The following is a 24,917-nucleotide window of genomic DNA, read 5'->3' as shown; positions in this document are numbered from 1 at the left end:
GGAGGTTGATACAGAAACATGCTAAAGGATTGTCACTGAGAGAGAGCAAAACAGCAGTTTATACTTCCTAAGTACTTAGACAGTGCTGCTTTAAAGATGCACACCTGCACTTTTAGAAGTGTCCTCTATTTCAAGTTTTCTTTTGGGCTTTGTCCTGCCTCCCTCTGATAAGCCATGGCTCTGATAATTTGTCCATTTCTATCTTTGTGAAGAAGGGAAATAAGCCTTGGCCCAACACACAGGACTCATGTCCTGATCCAGGACAGGGGAATATGCTCTTTGCTTCCCTATAAAACAGAAGTATGTGATTTGTTTTTTTTTAGTATTGCAAGATCCATATACTTTAATGACTAAGAGAGTGCTGTGCCAAGGGACAGTATAAGCACTGAATCCACAGCAAGCAACTATGTTACTTAGCCAGAACAATGCACCTGTCCATTCCTTTCAGGGTTAAAGACCTTACAAATGACAAAATGCTGCTGTAAAGCACAACAGTGGTCTAGCTCTACTCATATTTGCATGCTGATGGCTAAAACAGTAGCTCGGGCAACCAAGTCAGTAAAGGATTTGGAGCATGTGTTGTATGAGGAACTGCTAAGGGATCTGGGGCTGTTTAACCTGGAGAAGAGGAAACAGAGGGGAGACCTTATCGCTCTCTACAACTACCTGACGGGAGACTGCAGTGAGGCAGGGGTTGGTCTGTTCTCCCTAGTAGAGAGTGATAGGACAAGGGAAAATGGCCTTAAGTTGTAACAGGGGAGATTCAGGTTGGATATTAGGAAGAATTTCTTTACTGAAAGGGTTGTCAGGCACTGGAACAGGCTGCCCAGGGAGGTGGTTGAGTCGCCATCCCTGGAGGTGTTTAAGAGAAGGGTGGATGTTGTGCTGAGGGATGTGGTTTCATGGTGTTGACAGGACTAGGAAAAGGTTGGACTTGATGATCTTGAAGGTCTCTTCCAACCAAAACTGTTCTATGATTCTACGATTCTAAGCTGGTATAGGAAAATAGACTTCTATTGCTTCAAAACTGGGAGCTGGAGGAAAAAACAGTGTCTCTGAGTGAATTACCTTTCTTCTTTTTCTGTTTTAATTTCTTCAGTAAGCATACCTGATCTCTCCTTAGTCTAACAACACCGGCAAACATTTTGCTCTAAGAATAAATTTCAATGGTACAATCAGCAGAGCATAGATTTTTCATATTCAAAATGGACCAAATAAACAATAATTCAGCTCTAAGGAAAGCTGACACTAAAGTAGTGGGATACCCTCCTCCTCTGAAAAGAATTAGCACAATGCCTGCCATGACCTACTTTAGACCACAGCCTTAGCCTCCTCTTCAGAACAGATTTCATCACAAGTGAAAATGTATGCAGAAATGACACTACCACTTTGATAATCAGAAAAGCTTTCACCCTTTAAACAATGAGGTACATTTTCCTTATGCATCTGATTTTCCCAGTTATTGGATATCAGAGGTATACTATTATAACTGAGGATGGACAAGCCTGAATCTCAAATGGACTGATTTAATAATACGAGTTAGATATTATCAGAAAAAAACCTCTGAAACACAAAAAATGCTGCCCTTTTCTTTCTCTCTCAAAGCTGTCAGCAACAGTAATTCAGAATACTTTTTGATATCCAAAACTATATGCTTTTGGCAAATGTGTTTGCTTCAGGTGTACAAACAATTTTCTGCAGACCAGTTTTATGGGTCCAAAGGTTTTGAAAACAATTACTGTCCTTGCTAGGACTAACACAAATGGATTCTCAAGCTTGCGAGACAAGGACATGATGCTCTATTTTGTGGTTTCAGGGCATTAGCTTTCCCAGATGTCACTCACCCCGCTCAGCTTCAAGGAAAGCACACTTTCACACCAATCTGATTCTAAAAAAATGAATAGGGAATTGAGGTCATTATACTCCTGTCAGAATCCTGTAAAACTGAAAACACTAGATGTTTATTTAATGCTGCCAGTCACTTGATAGCTTCAAGTCACTGTGCACAAGGAAAACTCTCAGTGCCCAGCAGCTCCTCAAAGTAAATGGCCTGCCAGTAACTCACTGACAGACGTTTCTCTAAAGTACACAGGCAGTACAAGAATCACCTCCAGCTCTCAATGCTGTCCACTGTAAGCTCTCAGCTCCTGTGTATTCACACGCAATTGAAGTTTCTTGCAGTTTGTTAACACTTGCTATAGACAATATTATAATTTATATTTTACTTCATAACTATTATGACAGCACCTAGGAACTACTTATTCATTATTCTGCTAGTTTAGGTACCCTTTTGCTTGAGGTGGTTTGCAGCTTGCAATCTATAAAGTGAAATCACCAAAACACAACAATCGTAGCTGAAATCTAGATGCTGTAGTTCAGCAAAAAACCAAGAAAGACAGGAATGACACAGGAAAGGTAATCCAAATCTTTGCGTAATCTCACTTACCTGGTAGAGGGACAGTACATTTCTTTCCCTTGGAATCATAATCAGCACAGGCAAGGTACAGTTTTCATGCTCTGGGACTGTATCTCATCACGGGTACAAGCCACCCATTTCAGAGTTGTTGACCCACAGACAGCTGTTAGTCAGACACTGAGAACCCACCCACAAGGCTCAGCCTCCAATAAACATGATGTACTTCTTCAGAGAGAGAAGCTTCAGTCTCATCACCCATAGGGATAACTGTTAAAGGGATGTAACTTTTCTCTTACAAAAGGATATTGTGCCATCAAGGCTGGGCAGAGCTGGCTATTTGGCATAAAAACACAGTGCATCATAATAAAATCATTTAAAACAGAGTCTGTGAAAAGAGAAGAAAAAATAACAGCCAATTAAACCCTGCAAATAGCTTAGGGATCACAAGGATGAGTTTTCTTTCAGCTAAAGTATCTTATTAGCCCTCTGCAGATAATAAGTCTTGCTGTACTTTGTTGGCATTAAGTAAGAAAATGGGAAATTAAAATATATGAGCTGAAATATAAAGCTTTTATTCTTTTCTGCAAGCATTTTATTGCACTTTGTTAACAGACATTTGCTTTTGTCAAAGATACATTTCTCTACAAGTGCATAGATCTTAGCATAAGAGGAGTTGGGCCTACCACACCTGGGTACCTAAGAAGTGCTGCTGCATTTGGCTTTAGGGAACTACAATACCAGACAGCACATTCCATATAGACTTCATAGGAGAAGGCAAATCATTTCATTCTTTGCTGATTTCCTAGCAAGGAACAGAAAGCCTAAAAGAGGTTAATGGACAGTCAAATTTCTAGTTCCATTTTGATTCAGAAGTATCATAGCTGCTACATTCACATTAAAACATGTATGAACAATATGATGTTCTGTTTTGTTTTGTATTTTTTTTCTGTCAAAAAGGTCTGTGGTAATGCTGGTGTAAATCCCAGTTTGCCTTATCTTTGTATTTGTGACAAAAAGAAGGATTTCTAAAGCCTGGCTGCAAAGGCCAGAATTAAGTTTTTTTACTTCTTATTTTTTTACTTATTTTACTTTTAAACTATACAAGTCTTATATGGTATCAATGACAAACAATAAACACAGTACCGTGGGGTATGTTTCTACAGTGCAAGTTTTGAGATAAGAGAAACATTAAAAAACCCTGCAAGCAAGGGAGGTCAGAAGAAATATGGTGAGATAACTGTGTAATGCAACATCACATCATTGCTTCCACTGTAATTCATACATGAAAATATCTCTAAATTGACAAAACTCTCCCCAAAAGGGTGTGACTTTTTCTTTGTGTAATATCCAGAGCAAAGTGGATTTAACTGTTCTTAAACTAAATGAATGCATAAACTAAAATTTTGATTTTCCAGCACTCTGAGCTTCTATATCCTAAAAATAGCTTTGCTTGTAAATTGTCTCATTCTGTATCCCATTTGGACATAAGTTTAATCTTGTAATTGGATGTTTTGGGGAGAAGTTTTAAAAGAATTCATTTTAGAAAAATGTATAATATGTCCACACTATGAATAGTAAAGTTGTGATTATGTGCTTGCAAGCTTAGAAAACAACATTTGTGTGTAATCCTAATAAACAGGTATCTACGAAAAGGATCATTTTTATTCTTAAAAGTAGTTAAAACACACACTGTAAAAGGATTTCTGTAATCTTTCAATTCTTTCACCATTTACGGGCCACTATACAGGTCCAATACTGAGGTCAGTAACAGATTAACAGGATTTAAGAACACCTTCAAATATATACTTCTGAGACATCTGCAATGTAAAAAGAACTTGCTAAAGTGATTATTATGTAGCTTAACACAAAAGTCTCTGCATTACTTTATCATAATTAAAGGGAATTTTTTCTGCCTGACTCTTTTTAAAAAATGAAAATACTTACTAAGTCAGCATATATCTATATCCTTAGATATAAATTCTTTGTTGTCTTTACACTAATGAAAATCAGACTAATAAGTGCAGCTGCAGCAACCTGCATTCTTGGGACCTGGCCCATAGTGTGCTGAGTTCTGCTCTTTTGAGGAACAATTCTTCTCTCCCTGCACATGGGAAAGTATCACAAACAAGTAATTTAAATTGTGATATTTTAAATGTGATGTGGATATAAAAATTCTGGAATACTTATGCTAGCATAATACAACAGCTGAAGGTGTCAAGCTAGTTCACAGTATTAAGTGACATCCAGAATAAAAAATGTGATTACCATTATCATTGGGTGGTAATGCAGGCTCTGCCCTGGCCTTACAGTTGGGTCTAATTAAAGTCTTGACTAGCGGTCTGGCAGCTTTTGAGATTTTGCTGTTCTATCTAAACCAAAAGTACAAATATTGTAGAATGGGCTAAGAGGAGTGGATTGTTGTCTTGAATTCCAGATTTCCTAGGTTTTCTCAGGGTTACTTCAGAGAAGTGGATACTCTTACTCTCGGAAAAACTACCAGTAGCTGCTTTTCAAAGCATACCCTTGCGGTGTTCCCCCAGCAAGACCATTTATGCAGTAACAGCAACTCTGCCTTTTTCATGTAGATACCTGTTGCTTCATTTAAAGTTGCTTCAAGGCGCATAGTTTCTAGAAAGTGTTCTAAAATTTTCTCTGGAGTTCCTGACATCACAATATACCTGAGGGAGCAAAAGGAGCAGTCAGTGTCTCACAGGCAAAACAGCTGATCAAGAAAGCAGTTGCGTTCTCAGTGAGAAGACCAGGACTGATGAGTGCCAGAGTACAAATACCTGCTCTGACTAGAAACTCTGTGCGGTTTAGAACAAAACTACTCACAATCTCTGTTGGCTTTGCCCTGTAAAATGGGAACAATACCTTCTCCACCCCACCCAGGGACTGGAAGATGACAGATGGCCCTCCTCCCTGCACAAGTACTCCAGTATAACACCACCACGGTTACTTTGCTGTCAGCAGAGCTGCACTGGTGCAAACCCGGGAAAGTGCTCTCAGCAATGCTTCTTCACTGAGAATAAATATCTCAGCAATGATAGCAATCCACAGTCATTAGAGGGTCTTAACAGACTTACTGCTGTAAGTAAGAAATGAGAAGTGGTGTGCAAGTGAAGTGTCAGAGCAAGGAAACAATTTCCTTCAGCATCACTGACAGGGGCTGGACTGAGGAGATGGGAATGGATAATGAAACCACACATTGCATCTTCAAATTTGTACACTGCCTTAGATAGCTGAACTAAGTAAGTTTTTCAAGTGGATAAACTTAGGATTGTACCAATTCCTGGAGTAAATTTAGAGAGATGAGAGAACTAGTGCAGTAGTAATTGTCTTCTGCTAATGCAAAAATACTGTCAAGAATTTAAGTACCAGCAGAATATCACAGGATATTGCTAAACTCATCCTGTCATCTTTTTTTTCTTTGCAGATCAGATTTTTTTTATCTTTCCCTCCATTCTTTCAATCTTTGCATCCTTTTTTTTTCTTTTTTTGAATCCAGCTGATAAAGTATGAAACTTAAAAAAAAAGAAAGAAAGAAAAAACCCCGAGAAGTGAAGATACTCTGCTCCTGCTGAGAAATAAGTGGTGGAGCTGAGCTCCTGGGAGCTCCTCCTCACTTTGAGCGCTGACCGTCACAGTTCTTTTACCTGCCAACCCCTTTGGAAAAACTGTATTGATGTCCCAAGAACACAAACACTTGTTAAGCCAGTGCACATTCTCACAGAGATACTAACCAAGTATCTAAGTGAGTGAAGCAGAGAAATCACAGGTTGCTATACTCTGAATATGAAAGCAAAAATGAACAGTGAAGCGACTTGCAGGGCTGCTGAATTCATCCCGCACGAGTGTGATCACCCATAAAGAGTTAGATCTTGGGAGTGAGAACTTCAGAGCCAGTCCTTCGAAGCGAAACTGTCGCTGCTTGAAAGCTTGGCTTGGGGAACTGCACAGGAGCTGTGCGTCCTCAGGAGAGGAGGCAGCAGAAACCGAACTGCAACTGAGAGGCTCTGCTCCCGAAGTGAAGTTCTCCCCAAGTGTAAGATGAAGAAAATGAGTTTCTTGGTTGACTGCATATCTCAGGGAACAAGTTTGGGATGCAAATGCTGCATACCTCCTTCACTAACCAAAGGGCAGCTCAACAGAAGAGATATTAAAGATGTAAGCTACTCAATTTGGGGCAAAGGAGTAAGCCTCTAAGAAGAGGTCGCTGTTAAGCTTCTCTTTCGGGCACAGTTATTTTTCAGAAGTACTGAACACTCACCTAACACATTTCAGTAACACATTCTGGAAATCAGAACATAGCAGTAACTTTGATTTGGACTACTCAGCATAAATGTAGTCACATACTCTATTTACTAATAAAAGAAAAACATCTTAAAAATTAGTGAAATCACTTTGAAAGACTTTAAACAAAAAGACATTGGCAACACACCATTTACAAAGAAATCTAGTGAAAAGAAGACAGTGAACTTTCAAGGTAGCTTCCTCTTCTGTATCGCTTGTCTATTGGTCATTGTTATCAGCAAACTCCACCTTGATGGCACACGGATAGTACTTAAAAACTGGCCAAATGCATAAAATATTTACAGAAATGAAACTGAGCTTTACCTAAACACATTCCTGGAAAGTAAGCTCTAAAATATAGCCTAACTTAACGAGGGACCATAAATGTCTCTAGCTAATTTTTATCAAATTCTGAACAAGTAAATGTTAAATAATAAAAATAATGCTTGGACAAAGAGTTTGCAAGGAAGGCAGCATTTAAAATATGCTTAAATGAGGCTGTCACTTCTGAAAGCATGAAAAATCTATCAGTCCCTAGAAAATGGGTTTAAATCTAGGATCGAGTTGCTGTGCATTGCAACAGTTGATGTAAACCACTTGCTGCACTCAAGTTCCTATTATTTAGACAAGGAAATTTGTTGTGAGAGTACATATTTTCCTGGCAGCATAGTTTGGTTTTCTAATAGATCAAGTAAAAGATGAAATGGCAGTTTCTGAAACATGTGAAGTGTCTACACGAAGTACAAGGAATGGTTTATTCAATCCATCAGAGATCTCCACAAATCTTTATATGCGGTTATGCAGAAAAAATAGGTGTATGAAATTCCAGATCAGATAAAAACTGCACCCAAAATATCTCATATTATATTAGCTCTTTCTTTGAGAAAAAGTACGGTCCAGGGCAAAGGGCTCAAAGCCTCTTGGTGCTTATTTTGTTGGAGTTGTTCAAGCATTTCTGACGGAAATTGTGCTTCCATTTGCAAATAACACATTTACAAAGCCTTTAGGGGTTTTACCAACATTTGGAATGGTAATAGCCTCACTCTACTCTTATCACAGTAGTATCCAAACAGAATTGTACTTTTTCCCTTTCAGTAAGAAGGAAAATATAATGAATATTGTTATTATAGTGCAAATGTATTCTGTAAGATAAGCTGTGTTACTTTCATTGCATGAGATCTTCGTTTTCTACATAAATCATACCTAGCAAACTCTTATTTGAATCCAGAGCTCAAAATTCAAGATGAAAATATATGTACTTAACCAAAAAACAACGTACTTTCTTCACGTCTTTTACACAGTAGCTCCACTTAATCGGGTGTCAGCACTCTCCATGTGTAGTCTATTTAGAAGCTATTACATGAGATAAGTATTTATGGTGAGATCCTTAGAGAATTATTGTGTAAAGACATAGTGCTGGTGTGCTACTGGAAATGGATGTATTATCCAGTATGGGGCATGTGATCAGATGATGATTAAAAAAAAAAGAAAACCATATGCACTGCATTCTGCCATAGAAAAGGGGAATATGCTATTGTTTGGATAATAATACCATGTGAAAAGGTTAATCAGTGTCTGACGTTTGCACTACTGAATGAAAACATACTTGTGCTGAGGCTGTGAATTTCCTTGATTAGAAACTCTGTTTCCTGCTGGGACCTTCTCCAACACCAAGACATCTTGGTCATGTTCTTTGAGTCTTACTGTATTTGCTTCCACATCCTGCAAGACAAGTTACTTTTAATAGAGTAATTGCAACCAATTTGGCTGATTAGGTACTCTGAATAAGTACATGACTTTCAAACACAAAAGAATCTGGCCTTCGTTCTTTGCTCCTGTATTTATCTATCTTTATTCTGCTTTTCTCACAGGCAGAATGAAGAGGGAAGCACTGGCACTGGGGGAAGAGGCAGAGAATTGCGGGCGGGACTTGAGCAAGAACGATGTGAATAATCTCTGGCTATGGCAAAGGAAAAAAGGCTTGCCAAAAAACAGAGGTCCCTCCCAACTTTCCATATGTAATGTAATCTCTCTCCTCACTTAGAGATGAACATTATTATCTATAATCTGACTCTTCTCTTTCTAAAAAAAATAATTAAAATTTCACTTAAAAATAGTAAGTCTTAGCTCACTAAACTGTCAGTAAATTTTTCATTTTCTCCTACCAGATCATACAAGAAAAAGAAAAAAAGAATTAAAAATAAGGTGCACTCAAACAACACAGATGAAAATCAGTGAGACCATGGACTTTGATCTGCTTTGAGGTATTGACTAGAGTTAAATAAGCTGTTACTCTCCCTGGCCAACACAACCTTATGCCAATAGAATCCCCGTTCCCTTTTGTACAGTAAACACAATCTTATGCCATTTTCCAGCACAGTACTCTGTCTGGACAGATTTTATTGCTGCCATACTGGGCACGTATACATTTGAATACAGGATGATACAAGTTTTGACTTCCCATACTATGAATGACTGCAGAACAGCCTGTATTTACAGAATTACAACTGGACTTTGGAAGACGTTGGCCCTGACATGAATAACTAAAATTAGTCTGGAAATAAATATCTAGGACTCTCTGATAAAGACATCTGTGTATTTGCCTGTAGCTTATTTAATTTTCCACTTGAATCTATAGAGTTTAAGGTACCCAACACTGACCTATCTGGGAGAGTGGGTGATTTTATTTTATTCGATATTTGGTTGGAAGATCACCCAGAAATACTGAATAGCATAAGGAAAAACTGAGCACTTGGCAAATAGTAGACCACAGAAATGCAAAAGAAAAAAATTCCATTTGGTCCCATTTTTGTGGCTGAGCAGAAAAAGAGGAAAGATGATTAAAATATTATTTCCTTGATCTCCTACACTGTCACATCTCTGTTCTGCACTTAGGAACATTTCAAACAAGGTTATCAACATCAATATATGCATAGAAATAAGAGAGATTCTAGAAAAAATTGGAAGTTCTGATATCATGCTGTTGGGGTGGCCCTTCCCACTCTCACCCTAAGGATCCTGTTGAAGTCCTCCTTGTCTACTCTCAGGAAGTGGCAGTTGTCTTCACGCAGAACAATGGATGCTGCTCTGGGAGCATCATTCACAAGTGCTAACTTGCCAAAATCATCTCCTTCATGTAGAGTACATACCACACCCTGCACAGAGCAAAACATTTACATGCAGAAACCCATCATTACTCTGGATTCTATTGAAAGCCCTTGTACAAACACCGGACTTCACAATCAAATCCCAAAACAAATCTATTTGGCAGGAAATCAACATCCAAAATAATTACTAGGAAACAATACTTGATAGCTGGTTATTACTATTACTGAAGAAAGACAAGAATAGAAAGAATTGGCTTGTTCTCTGAAATTACGTTCAGCTCGAAGGACTCTTCTAGCCCTGCTGAAGACAGAAAGTTGTTGAGTTGTTTGGTTTTTATTTACAGAGGCCCTAAAAAATAAGATCAAGTTTGCAGAAATAATATATAACACCTCTTCCTCACTCAGTGTATATCAGCAGTGCTCCATTTACTCCCACTGATAGTAACAGAGTACCTGGCCTGCTGAGTGATGTAAAAAAAGAGATAAATCTGGGTTACTTAGGAACAGGCTTAGCACCAGGGCCTCTATGCCAGATTTTGGTGAGTGCTTGGTGTTCAGAATGGAGGATTCTCAGTCACTGAATGAGAAAACAAGAGGGAAGTTGGGATTTTTAAAGACTTGGGATTGCTGCGTATAAAAGTCCTATTTTTTGCCTTGCAAAATCTCTCTCAGAACCAGGAAATTTAAATGAGATTCTTTTTAGTCTACAGATTAACTAAAATGAAGAGCTGGCATAAATTTATATGGGGTTTATCCAACATGAGAACCTCTAGCCACAAAGCAATACTTCTGTCAGACATGCCTGACATGCGTGAGAAAAGTTGGTCAAACGGATGCCAGAGAATATGGTGGTAAAAGGACAGGGCAGAAATCCACGAGGCAGAAGTCTGGCAATTCACCAAATTCCAGCAAATGACTTTGTCCTAAAGATACTGATGTAACTCTGCTGAATTATATTCAGAAAGTGTGTAATATATCTCAAAATTATACAGCAACGAACTGGAAGCATAATCAGTGAAACCACTGGATCATTTCTTAATAAAATTATATTAATTTCCTCAGACAAAGCAATTTTGCTCTAAATTAAACTGTATTCCTTCAAAGTTTACTCTCAAAATTTCAGTAATAAAAATCATATAGAAAAGCTTCTGAAAAAAATACCTTGCCATAAATGACTACGTTTACTGATCCCTTTAGGATAATGTACCAAGAAGTACCTTCTTCTCCCTGATTAAATACTACAAGAGAGAGAAAAGATTTTATGGTGAGAATCTAGTTGCTCAAAACATAAAAGGGCCACATTCTGCACTCAATATAATTTAAGGTAACTCTACTGCAGTCACATTAATGTCTACTTTGAGAAAAGGCATACTATGATTTTAAAAGCAATTGCTTTCACATTTTAAAAAAAACCCCCACCAACAAAGCCACACCCATATAGTAGTTATCTTCTTACACTGATATGGAAATCGCTTTTATTTTCCTTGACAACTGCAACAACTTTACTGATAGATGTCAGGTTATCAATTACTAATCAGCACACAGATCTGGATCCCACCCGTGGCACCATGTTCTAATCCAATTCACAAGTAGCTGTGAATTTGACATTTAATTTAAACAAGTCTGAGCAATCTAACATTCTAAATTCTTTACTTTGTGCAGCAACATGTTTTTAATACAAGGATAATACTAAAATAAATTTTAAATAGAAATTCGTCCAATCCAAAACTCTAGATAAAAACATACCTAAATTGTAGGTGATACATACATTCGACCACGGATATTGAATTTATTTTGTTACCGCAATGAGGCCACCACCTATGATCCCAGGTTTTGAACACTGAGTGCCAGTCATGTTTGAAGAATACATACAAATTTTGCTCTTGCCATTTAAACATTAAGAATTTAAACGTTCATGCCATAGATGAGAGAGAAGATCTGACACGACCCCATTTACTTACAGACCGTTCCTGCTTTGGGATGTGATTCAAAAATCAGGACACCTGCTAATTCTCGCTTTACCTTAAAATAAAGAGAGAGAAATTACAGTTTTTGTAGGTATCTTATTCTTCCCGGTGAAAGGAAGTCACATAATATACACCAGTTGCTGCTTTCCTTCCCTTTGCACCGTTCAGCAGTCATTGAGAGTCACACCGTCAGACAACGAACTGTCTGCTTCCCTTGATGTCCTATTGCCCACGACTGGCTTTACAGAACGTGAGCTTCTAAGTGCTCTAGCTCCAAGTGGCTCAGACAAGGGCATCCTTCTTCATACACACACATGTGAAACTATCACTAACAATTAATATTAAGATCATGGAAAATTTCCAGTGCTGACAGCTAATCTGTTACAGAAGACAACTAGCCATTGTCAAGTACTCCATGGGGCTCTGCGGTAATCCTGTTCTTCCCTCAGAAATCAGTGCCCTTCCCTTTACTGACATCAGTCTGGCCACTTGGGCTGTGCCAAGCTGGGAGGCATGGCCACCTGCACCTGCTGAGGCCCCGCTCCACCGGAGAGGTTCCCAGGCAAAACTTGCCGCTAGTGAGACACTCTTTAGAATCATAGAATCATAAAGCTTGGAAAGAACCTTTAAGATCATCAAGTCCAACCTACAGCCCGGCACCACCCTAACACTAAACCACCTCCTGAAGTGTCACATCCAACCATTTTTTAAACACGTCCAGGGATGGTGACTCTGCCACCTCCTTTGGCAAACCCATTCCCGTGCTTCACCACCCTTTCGGTGAAGAAGTTTTTCCTAATATCCAATCTAAACTTCCCCTGGTGCAACTTTTCTCCCTGGCACTTTTTCTCACTGTAAACACTGTCAGAGTTTCACAAAATAGTAGCAGCAATGGGAACCCCATATTATCCTGGGTTTTTTTATATGCTTTATGTATCTCTTCCGTACAATCACAAGTCTCCAAGGACTTGGAGGCCTATTTCCAAGCATTTCCTGTTTTCAGACAATCTCAGCTGGTGACAATCCATGTTTCAGAGCTATCTTTTAACTTGTGACAAATACAGATCAAAGCCTCCAACATATATTTAGTTGTATTTTCACATCATTCTCTCAACTCTTTAAATTGAAAAAGTTTTTAGGCCATGAATAAAAACTTGGAGAGGAAGTCTGAACACAATCCAGATGAGAGTCTGGTGGCTGCACCTCCTAAGATGGGTGGACAAATTCAGGCCCTGACACCCTAAAGGCACTGAGCATAAACATACCACACCATGGTTCCTCTCCTCTGCTTTAGTCCATGCTGCATGTAATAGGCTGGCATTTCCAAATTCTCAGTAAAAATATGGCATCAACGTCACTTCTTCAAAATGCCAAGAATTTCTTGCAGCTTTCATCATTTGCCATACTTGTTCTATATGCTACTTGCTATGGATTCTCACCTCAAGTCTGAATTTCTTCTGAGCTGGAAATACTTTATGTTTTGTTGTAGTTTCCTTTTTTTGTTCTGGGTTATGTCTGCAGTATGAAGAGTGTTCTCCACTCCTTCCCAGAACCTGTCTATCTTGGGTAGTTTCTTTTGTTTGATTTTAAAAGGGACATTTCTGGATCATAGAGAAGTCTTTCTTTAAATACCTTTCTCCTACATCCTAGAGATACTTCATGATTTTGCCTGGCTGTCTCCTCTTAGTTCAGTTAACAACTCTGGATGCATGTTCTTTCTGAAAAACATTGCTCAGGTGTTACATGTTTGCATGGAGTACTATCTTCATGTAATGCAGCTTCATAATTAGCTGCATCTGTGCTAGTTAGCTGAAAATCACTGAAAATAGCAAGAGCTTCCAAAGAAGCTACTGTCAAACAAAAGTCTACCTTCTGACTGGCTTCTTTTTTTCTGAAAGCACCCACATCTTGTTGCTACCAGGTAAAGGTTTGTTTCAGTTGCCTACACAGTGTGTAAAAGATGGTAAGACTTGAAACATTTGCATTCTCTACTCCAGGCATTTTCTCCATTTCATTTATTCTTGATTCTCTGCACTGTTCTTGTCCACTCAGAGAGAAGATGAGGCTTCCTTCAGTCAGTGACCAGCCAGCCAGCATGGCACAGTGCGCCTCTCTGGACTAATTCCTCCTCCTAACTGGTTCAAACCAAAGACAGTTCAGAACTCAGACATGTATTCTGCAAAATTCAGTGAGGCCACAGTCCCAGGTGTCAGGTCAGATTGCATGCATTTGATTTTAAACTCAGCTATGGACCCAGACAGAGGCACCTGTGCCAAGTTAGTGAGGTAGGGGCTGTGCAGAAACCCATTAGAAGAATCACATCTGAAATCCAAAAGACAACCTACATCTGCATAGGGCTTGGGTGCACTCACAGGTGGGAATAACATCTTTGCATAGAAAGTGTAAATGGAAAACATTACAGACGCTCCATTTCTAATAAGGAACCAGAAGTCGAAATTCAACCTCTCTTCTGATGATGAGTTATATTTTAAAAACATACTTACTGTGGTAGAAAGATGAGATAAGGCCTTAATGTGAAGAAGTTCTTCATATATAAATTCTAAGTCATCTACAGTTCTCTGGCCAGGCCTACAGAAAGAAGTTAGAAAGGACAGCAAAATGCAATAAATGCCCCAAATAAACACTTCAGGAAAGGACAAAACAACATAAAATGCTGCTGTACTGTCTACTGAAGGGTACATGCTCACTAAACAGGGACTGAATGACAGTTCTGGCTGCAGGACTGAAACACACAAAGGATGGAAGTGCTATGAAACCACCTAAATGACACTGAGCAGCAACCATGGCAACCAACTTAAAGAGATGCTGATTAGGCAGCTTTCCTGATGAAATCAAGTGTTCTATATGTAAAACGGTCAGATAAATCAGAAATGGTACATAAAGATCTCTTCCTTTCAAAAGGACTCCTGAGTGTGGGACCTGCATTATTTTTCACACGTGGCCCTAATTAGTTGTAGCAAACAGACAGCAGCGGTTTGTAAAGGAGAGCGTGAATTTCTGCCGAACCAGTTGCAAGAGGCAGCAGTGCACCTTGGAGGACAGGAAATGACTGCTTTAGAGTTAATGCTCAGTGCTGGTGTTTTGCCACAAAGGCGAATAAGAACCACTCAGTAGTTCCAACTTCTTTCACTGAAAAATACCAGAAGCTGCCGTTAATGCATGCATTGATGAAGGAAAAAGGCTGCCACTGTGACTGAAATAAATGCATTTCTGTAGTCTACACACTAATACAACTTTATTTTCTAAAAGGATAAATTCTCCTGTGATATCATTTCAGACAGCACACTGGAGTTACATACACACACACAGAAAAAGAAATCCTTTAAAGCATTATCCCAAGTTACTTTTATAAGACTAAGTCCTTTCAAATAATATGTTTTAGATTTGTAAAAAGGAGAATATAAGTAATTAAATAAAAGGGCCAAGAACAGAAGAAAAGAGCAACCTAGTCATAACAAGGGAGAGGTTAAATTTAAGATGTGAGGAAATGGGATACAGGAGGACCAGCCCAAGGGCAGGAGATTCAAAGGAGAAGGTTTACGTCCTCACATTAAGAACAGGCCGGCGTAAAGTTCCAACACCTTGCCTGCAATGTCTGGCGACAAATGAATTAACAGCACAGGTGACTTTTTGGACAGCCCTAAAACAAATGTGAGACAATGAACTTTTCTGATAGAAGTCTTCCTCCTAAAATGTCAATATTACAGGAGATTCTAGCATCTAGAGGATCAGTCATAGAAAGAAATATAGAGGGAGCACCTGGCAATCGCATCACTGGAGTTATATTGCATCGTTTTGCAAAAGAAGCTTAATGGGGACTTCTTTTGGAGGAAAGAAGTACTGAAGAACTCACAGAAAACAAAAGGACAACTGACATATTCACTGTTAAGCAAGCTATTTTTTCCATCTGTTCTTAACTTTATCAACGACATGTTCTTATTATTACCCAGACTAAAGACCAATTTAGACAAAAAACATTTGGATGAAATTATTCTTTTCTCAGGCAGAATGGAACAAACTGTTGAGGGAGAAACAGAAACTCGTTTGGTGCTGCTCTGCCCTCTAGTGACTCAAAATACTCTTTTTCTAAATCTAGCTTGAAATTATAAAGCTGCCATTCCTGGTGATTGATGTGGGGCAGCAGCAGCTTGATTAAGTACAGAATACAGCTAAGCCAGTACTAGCTACTTTTGACTGGAGATTTAAGAAACATAAGGTAAGGTTTTCAAAACATAATACTTCCCATAGGGAGTAATGACCTCAGTTTTATTACATGCTTGCAAAACCGGCATGTCTTGGAAAATGGAAAACACGGTGTAACAAATTAACAAATTTCTATGTGGCATTAAAATATAAGAGGATGTTGTCTTACTACATCCACGCTCTACCAAGACAAAAGGGTACACTCTTCTTTTTCAGTATGTCCATTTGCCTCCTGCATTCGCACATTGGGAAGACTGACAATCTATAGTGGATGTACCCAGTCTTTACTCCTGCTCTGCAGATGTCACATGGAGAGATATTAGGCATCACCACTGCTATAAAACCTGTGTGGTGACCCACCGATGTTGATTTGTTGGATCCTGCTGTGTAAAGACCTAGTTTCTGCAGGGGACACGTTCTAACAGCAATAGCTGGTAATAGACAGGATAATAAATGGAATAGGTAGAGAACAAGGCTACACATTAATGCACAGGAGAACTCGGGTAATATTAAGTGATCAATAAAAACTATTTAGTGTTTGGAGATTTTATCAAGGTCAGAGACACTGAGCTTCTCTGTGACTAGGACTTTGCCAATAACACAGTACTTTGCACTGATAGACAATGTAGGTACAAGCAACATCATTGATTATTACACAGTTAAACAGAAAATTCTCAGATAATAAGAACAAGGGAAAAGATCAGAGACTCCAAACATTGTGATTATACATCAAATAAGCATGTATTTCCAGAGTACAAATGTTGACTTCAAGTATCGAAAAAAATATGTAGGAGATGTTTTACCTACTACCTGTGCCTGAGTCTGAAAGTGAACATATGTTCACTTACCGTGGCGTTAAAGCTAATTACGTAATCTTTATACTTAAATCAGTGCTCCTCGATTAACTCTATTAATACCATTTACCACGTCTAATATTCATAAATATCACAAGTGAACTGATATGTGCAAAGATAATTTGCATTTCTTGTCCCAGGAAACACTTTATTTATTAAATGTTGTTGGCAGGAAACTCCATCAAAGGCTACAGAACTTAGTTCATGGTTAACTTAATTCACAGTTGCTCAGTCTTTTGGGGTGTTGGACTAGATGGAAGGGACTTTTAAAGGTCACTAGTCTATGATTCTATGATTTATGGAGAAATTCAATATGATTCTTACTGCTAACAGCTGGGTGGAATTTCTAAGTAAAAATTTTAAGAACAAGAGAATAAATATAGCTTGCTTAATTTTTACAAAATCTTCAAGAAGCTTCCTCTCCTCAACACAACCTGTCGAGCTTACTTCTGCAAGTGGCACTAAAATTTGATTACTGACCACATGGGAATCAAACACTCTTCGTACTGAGAAGAAAATCTGCTGAGTGAAGCGACAAAGACTAACAACACAGATTTATTGTTTCAGTCATACTGACTGTTGCCTAGAGTATTAAAAAAGAATATAACCCATAACACCATCTGAGTTAAATACTGTTGTCTGATGAATATCATTCTCCCTTTAAAGATTCCTGTTATTACTGTGTTTAGATTTGTATTATAGCATCCTACTTAATTAGGGTTTAACATCAAGTTAGCTGTATCTGAACACCATTCAAATCAAACAAAAATAACTATAAAAATGTTTTCAGGATGTATTTTCCTACAGAAGGATTGAAATGCTTATAAGGAAGAGCTGTGTTAATTTTATATATTTTTTTTCCAGGGACTTGCTCAAGGTCTGCACCTGCACTCTGGGCATTATAAGGAGCAGAGAGCTGTGTTTGCTACTTCACAAAAAGCTATTTTCATATTCAGTGTATGTGTTTCCAAAGGAAAAAAAACCCACCCAATAGCAACAAGAGCCTGCCAAAAATTTCCCTGAGCTCTATTCTGTTTTTTAAACTATAGAACCCTCTTTCACAGTTTGACAGTTAAAATGCTGCAGTTAATGTAATAAACAGAGAATTTTTTAAGTCGGCTGTCAAAACAAGTGACAGTTTTTGCTAGAGATTTTCAGATTTTGAACAATAGAAAAGTACCTTTCAAAGCAACAGCTTCATTATACAATCAAATTTTCAAAGTAATCTTCTCATCAAAGAATATTGTCTTGTTTCTTTCAGGGTAATTATCGAAGTTCTGCAACCTCTCCGGAATGGTGACTATTACAAAATGCAGCTGTGTTGGCTTGAAAACTGTGGGTCCTGGTCAGGTCAGCTAGAACGATTGTCCCTGAAGCCCTGACAATTCCTTGAACTTCTGGCAACTCTAACAGTGTCTAGTCAAAACTAGCAGGACTATGAGGATTCGTGGAGATCTTAATAGCTTGGCTACAGCTCAGCCCAGGATGGCTTTTCAACTAACAAAATCATAACATATGTAAACTGAATACTAGAACAGCAGTTAATATAGTGCCTGGCAGTACAAGCTTCATTCTGTGAGCAAAGGGCTACAAAAATAAGCACTTACAGGATGGAAAGATGCCAGATGGCTGTCAGTCTTGAGAAAACCTCTTTCCCCTTCTCTATATTGCATGAAAAATCTCCTGTGAATAGTCTTTCAGATGATGCTGTGCAAGTGACGACACCGAGCAGAGAGCAGTACCTCTCCACAGCATCATTCCAGCCTTTCAGCTCTCTGCAAGGAGTGTGGATGGTAATCAACTTCGGTTCTACCAGGGTAAACTTACCCCGGCTGCTCTGAAAGTCAGGATGGAAATCAAATGTAGCAGGCAGCCAAAACCCACGGCAACCCAAGGGGGCAATTCTCCAAGAGCCAACTGCTCAGGCAGCCTGAGGCAAGGGCAGGGGCACAGCACACGTAGCACTGCTTGCCAGTCTCCTAACAACTGGCATCCGCTCATGAGTGCAAGGAGTCCTCTTTCACTCCTCAGTGGAGAATGAACTGGACATCTCTGTGAGGAGAGAACACCTCAGTTCCCTCACACCATAAGGGTTTATGGAAGCACCATGCTCCCAGTCTGAGTTGTCCATGTATTCTGCATGACAGGGAGTGAATGCTCCTTTGGTTGTGTTTGACTAGACCTCTAATACTTTCAAAACTCTTGCTGTGAGGCAGTGCCACCTATTTTTATAAGCACAAGTATTTGATAGCACTTTCTGAAATTGAATGCTTTTAGCAAGTTTTTGGAAAAGTGTCCTCTAAAGGAGCTTATGACCTAAACAGACAACACAGGGACAAGAATAGAGCAGGGAAAGGGAACAGGAGCAAGCACTTATGTTAAGTGGATTCAAAACATTTTTAGTACAAAAAATGCCCTCCTATCCCACAGCAAAGACAAACATTGCACGGCCTCAGGCAGCGGAGTCCAGCCCTGTGAATGTACCTTTCTTGAACTGACCCTTACAAGTAAATCTCCAATAAAGATGACCTTAAGTAATTCATTATTCTCAGTATGCTTAATTAGCAGTAAAATATGTCTTCAACGGCCCCTAAACACTACCTGCATAACGAAGAGGTTGTTTTCAACGGAGTGTCAGAGTTTATGCTGGTTTCTTTGAAGTTACTATAAAGCTAACTGTAAAAAGGGCCTTTAGCACAGTTTCCAGTGTGACCAGAATGTGTTGATGAAAAGACAGTTAGCCAGCTGATGAGTGAGAGCACATGATCTGATAGCTATGAAAAGGTTAGGCAGACATCCTCTGTGGCCTAAGTACAGAAAGCTTTTCTTTTTCTTAATGTATTGATTTTATAACAATAAGAATGGGCATATAAACCCACAGAGCCAGATTTCATACCTTGCTAGCAAACTACAACAGGCCAAGTCCAGCCTATATTAATTCAATAAAGTTCTACCAAGGTTGAATCTAATTAATGGCTGCCACTGACAACTGTAATTGAAAGGTACCTGCTGTGCTGCCATCCTACCACTCTACTCACTCGCGGTAACAGAAAGCAGCATAGTTAATTGAATGGCACGTCTACACAGAAAGTGTTAACAGAGCAGGCTTTTTCTATTACCTACAACTTACTTTTGGGGATACTCAGAAATGAAATAAAAACTCATAATGCAGCATTTTCCTCAAGGTGAGTATGGTGGCATTCATGGCCTTTGATGGCTATTCTCACCTGACAATTCAACTTAGAGGCACTAATAAGGACTGGAAATGACTTAATACGCACTTAAAAACTTTAGAGGTTGAACAGACTGGCATTGAAGTGAAATAACTGGCCAAAGGATACCCGATAATAAATGTACTTTTCTCTTATTTCTGTGTCACAAGGAAGGCCCATGTATAATATTAACCCATTGATCTGCTTACGGTTTTCTGAGAATCATCCTCATATGAGCATCTGGCCCAATCTGAGACAGAAGAAGCATAGTGTCCTGTAGCTCCTCATCACATTCCTTTTTCTCTTCCTCAGTTGGCAAAGGGGCATCTTCACGCTCATCATCCAAAAATCGATAAAACAAGTATTTGTCTTGAAAGTGGTGCTCCTGGTCCACTGAAAACAACAGAACATACAAAACACCAAGCTCTCCTGATGAAAGTTAACCTTTTAGAAACCTGCGTAGCATTGTATATGTCACAGATATATTGGTTAAGAAGGGAAAGAAAGCTACAGAGAAACTGCAAGAGTATGAAACATCTTTATTTGCTCACATGTGTCCCAATTATGTAACTTAAAGGGTCCATTTTTAAATTGTGTACTACAAACACTTTCCAAAAGGCTTCTATATATATTTATGTTATGGGTGTGTAGACCTAAGTGTGTGTGTGCCCGCATGTGTGTGCTTTTTCTCTTAGTAGATCTGGTTTTGTTTCAAAACACTTAATTTAAGAAAACAATTCACACTGGGAAAACAGTTAACATTATGAATTTCTAAGAAGTATTCTCTAGCATTAAGATCTTGTCCAACTTGTTTCAGACAGGGCTAAAAGCATCTAAATTTTTTCTGATATATGAGAAATTGTACATCATCAAGATATAATCCCAGGGGCAAGTTCACTGATCTGTGTTCTGGTGGAAGAAATAAATGGAATTCAAAGACTACCACGAGAAGGTAGTCTAAAGAGAGGCTATGATATGGTGAAGGACAAACCCTTGATGTTCTAAGCAAGCCAGAGTGATGTGTTGAGTTGGATACTGTGATGGAGCTTGCAACAGCTTGCCCCTGGGAGTTCAAGGGAATATTTGGCAGGAATTAAAGCTAGAGCCCTTAGGGTAAGGAAGCAGTGGAAATAATATGTCTTCTCCGTGTGGAAATTTCCCCCTGAGGTATGGGAAGTACAACAGAGGATAAATGGAAGTGTGCTGTAATAGAGTTGCTCTTCTGAACTTAATAAAACTGAACAAGCAAAGTTTCAAATACTAATATTGGTTTAGAAAGCTACCCTTTGAGGGCTATAATATCCTATTACCAGGTAAATCCTGCCAAATGGAAAGTGAAAGTCAGTGTGAAATAGATTCAGAAAACTAACATAAAATCCCAGATCTCTGCACTTGGATATTTGGAGTGCTGAATTTGGGAACCATTCCCAAATCCACTGAAAATCATTCCAAACACAAACACAATTGCTCACATTCACCTCTAAATGCTGCAGATCTTTGAGAAAGATCAGTTTGTGTTTGATAATCTCTTGGTTTTGGCCTGAGTGTTATCCAGCTCTTGCAATGTAAGCATCAACCAGTATAGTCCTAAATATAATTAGAGTTAGCACTATAAATTGTTCATTTAATTTTCGATATTCTCAGAAGTTAAAAATTTATATTGGTAGCAAGATTCAGGTAATACTGCCTGAGTGTTGCACATGTGCTCATGAATGTACAAGTTGCTCTGTGCAGTTTCTTATGAGCATGATTCCTTTGTTTTTCATGAAAAACATCTACAGAGGGACTGAGGCCACACACTTCCCATGTTTTAGTCAAGATGCTGATTTTTTTATCTTACCATGGTTAAGAACACCTTCTTCCAGCAATACTTGCCACATGCCAACAGCCTGGGTTCGTGAATGGACGCAAGGACTTTGCTGCATCATCCAGTCAACTAGTTCTGTCCCCACACAGCATTGCCTAAAGGACAAGTAATAGAAAGTGAAAAGGGAGCTAGCCAAGAGAGAGATCACACACAGCGTCTGCCAAAAACAGTGATATCTTAAACGCTGTATAACCTTAGTCAAATCTCCCTACAGAAAACATGATGTCATCATCTATGTGTACATGCTTGAAGTACCAGTGAGGGTGTTTGGTTTTGAGAGGATCACCTCAGCAGAACAAGTATTTTGGGAAAGGCAAAGTTCAGCAGATCAGAGCAAGCCTGTGCTACTTGGTACGAAATCTGTTGCGCTGGTGCAACAACCTCCAGCCCAGGCTTCAAAGGAAATCTCTGTATACCATGGGATAGCAAAAGTGTCACACTTTTTGGAATCCTGCATGATAACAGTTGTCTGACACTGTAAAAGCTTTGCTAATGAGAAGAGGCTCCACAGAAAGAATGAGTGTTATGAAGATGTTCCTCCATCTGTAACCAAGCTCTGGCCACGCTGTATTTGGGGACGTCAGTTTGTAGGTCCTACAGTGAGGCGCTCTCAGGCTGGGTGCTGGTCACCTCACAGCTCCTGACTGGCCCAGAGGCAGACAACAGCAGGCCTCAAGTATCTGAGAACACCCAAAGAGGGGGAAAAAGGCAAAAAAGCCACATTGTGACAAATAGAATTCTTTGTCATAACACTCCTTAGCTCAGCAGGACAGAAGCAAATAAGCGATGTGATCAAAAAGCTACAAATCTAGAACTGATCACACACAGAATGGAGAGGAAGCTGGCTAGGCCTTCTAGGCAGGCTCTCGTGGCTCTATACTTCATGCATCACTTTCAGAGACTAAGGATAATATAGAAATTGCTGAAATTTAGCTTAAATAGCGCTTTTCCAATTAAAATTCCTATTTGATGACAAAACTTTCCCTCACCTGGACCCAATCTAAATTTTGGCATTTCATAGTTAAAAAAACCAAGGAGAGAAGAGTTTTTCCCAGTTATGTATAAGATAAAATGGTGCATTTGTTTCAACCAGCATTAGTTTTGATTTATCATACATGCTCTTTTGTTCTTCTAGAACAATGAGCAATGTCATATCATGGTATATTCTCAGACCAACTCACAAGCTCCAGGTATTTTGCATTATATTAAATACATTTCTGACTGAAATATAGAAAGTCAGTGCACTTATCCCAAAAGCAGTTCAGCAACATATTGATCTACTATTTAGAAAAAGACATACCCAGAAATTTTAAACCAATTTATATTTAAATATATTCTGAATAATGCATTAGGCGTATGATTTAAACATTAGACACTAAAACAAATTGATTGTTTCTGAAGCCAACAGCAGAGTCCTTGAAGTCAGTGTATTCTACAACTGCCATTGTTATTCCCACTTCAGCAAGACAGTGCTGCCACCAGCAGGAAGATAAGAAAGCTTGGCAATACAGTTCAAAAAATAATTTAAATAGAGCAGAAAATCTACATAAGGAATATTTCTCACCAGGTGAATTTTCAGAACTCCACACAGAGCAACACCACTGTAGCAATCAGTACAGCTACATAATGTGTTAATGAACTTTCCTACTATCTCTTACTGATCTATGAAGAGAACAGAATCTACATTTTAACTTGATATTGCGTAGAATATTCCAGCTAACTATGCTATTAACTTTGGAAGAGTTTTTGTATATGAATGCTCTGTTCACAATCCTGGACTCAATTTCCAGTCAAATTACTTCAGAAAAGATTTATCGGGCCCATTAAAGACCGCATAACATCCAGACTCAAATAGCATCACAGAGTAATTTCAGACCTTTTGAGACCTGCAAGTATGGTAAAGCATAAATCACAAATCAGAGGATGGCAGGCATAAAAATTCAGAGACCTCTATACAACCAGCTCACACACCTGTAAGTCTTCAGATGGTATTTACGATCTCTTATCATGTGAGGGGCTCGGGACAGAATCGTATTCCGCAAAATCTTTCCAGCTCTGAGGATCTTTTCTGAAGGAACCTTGGTGATTATGGAGAAAAAAAAAAGGACCAAGACATACAGATTTTAAACTTTCCACAATCTCTGTACTGCCTTCTGAAAACAAAACAAAAGTTCTCTTTTCCCTAAATTACAAGTCCTTGCACAGATGCTCACTTTTGCAGAGCAATGTATTATATATTTGGGATTTTTAAGTCTCACATACTTATCACATCTAACAGAATGCATCACTTCAGCTGATACGCATCACACTGTTGGAAACAGGAGCTATTTCCATTTGTCTAGAGGCCTGGGTCTACAGTACACCTATGTCCTATTACCTGTGCAATGGTTTTAGTAGGACGATGTGGGATGTGAGGTTCAATAAGAGGTGTCTGAAAAATAAAATAAAATTAAATACATTTTTAAAGGTCAAAGCGTAAAATAAAATAAAGGCTAAAATAAAAAAATTAACAAAAGAAGCTGTAGAAACAAAAAATGACATGTATGTCCAAGATCTGCCCAGAGGATATGGGTAGAAAAGGCTTTCTGCAGACATTCTAAAGACAAACTTGCCTCTTAATTAAATTAAAACCATGACATGACATGTGAGGATAAGTAACAAATTAATGTTAAACTTTCTCAAGTGCTAATGAAGTGTGCAATGGCCAAACACCACACCAGGTGTGATCAGTAATCAGCCTGCTGCCCCAGGCACAGCAGCACTCTCCTGCTCGGGGCTGCCTCCGCCACGAAGACCCCACCACGGAAACACTCTCCTCCTTCAGCACCTTTTTCTGTTCACCTCTCTTCTCCCGTACAGCATAGCAGAAGAAACAGGAATGAAGAAAGAGCTCTGCTCTCACTCTCTGTCTTTTCTCAACCACCACCTGGCCTTGCCGGCAGCCCCGTGAGAGGTGCTCTGGGAAAGGCCGGGGCAT

General features: G+C 38.9%; 1 protein-coding gene across 4 annotated transcripts in view; it reads right to left on the bottom strand.

Annotated features, from left to right (window-relative positions):
- Window positions 1–24,917, bottom strand: part of RAPGEF4 (Rap guanine nucleotide exchange factor (GEF) 4) — a 79,913-nt gene that overhangs the window by 31,460 nt on the left and 23,536 nt on the right. For 2 of the 4 annotated variants that reach the window (XM_009875866.1, XM_009875867.1), the window contains 11 exons: window positions 24,318–24,371; window positions 23,912–24,018; window positions 21,914–22,035; window positions 20,283–20,466; window positions 14,288–14,372; window positions 11,778–11,838; window positions 10,978–11,054; window positions 9,718–9,864; window positions 8,316–8,431; window positions 5,006–5,094; window positions 2,723–2,801 (listed from right to left, as the gene is read on the bottom strand). In XM_009875866.1, the coding sequence (XP_009874168.1) occupies window positions 2,723–2,801; window positions 5,006–5,094; window positions 8,316–8,431; window positions 9,718–9,864; window positions 10,978–11,054; window positions 11,778–11,838; window positions 14,288–14,372; window positions 20,283–20,466; window positions 21,914–22,035; window positions 23,912–24,018; window positions 24,318–24,371 (1,121 nt within the window). The remainder of the gene's footprint in view (window positions 1–2,722; window positions 2,802–5,005; window positions 5,095–8,315; window positions 8,432–9,717; window positions 9,865–10,977; window positions 11,055–11,777; window positions 11,839–14,287; window positions 14,373–20,282; window positions 20,467–21,913; window positions 22,036–23,911; window positions 24,019–24,317; window positions 24,372–24,917) is intronic. The other 2 variants (XM_009875868.1, XM_009875869.1) reach the window with 1 other exon arrangement.

Source organism: Apaloderma vittatum, unplaced genomic scaffold (genome assembly GCF_000703405.1).
Source record: "Apaloderma vittatum isolate BGI_N311 unplaced genomic scaffold, ASM70340v1 scaffold4389, whole genome shotgun sequence".
Lineage (NCBI taxonomy): Eukaryota > Metazoa > Chordata > Aves > Trogoniformes > Trogonidae > Apaloderma > Apaloderma vittatum.
This window is presented reverse-complemented; position numbering and strand designations above follow the sequence as displayed.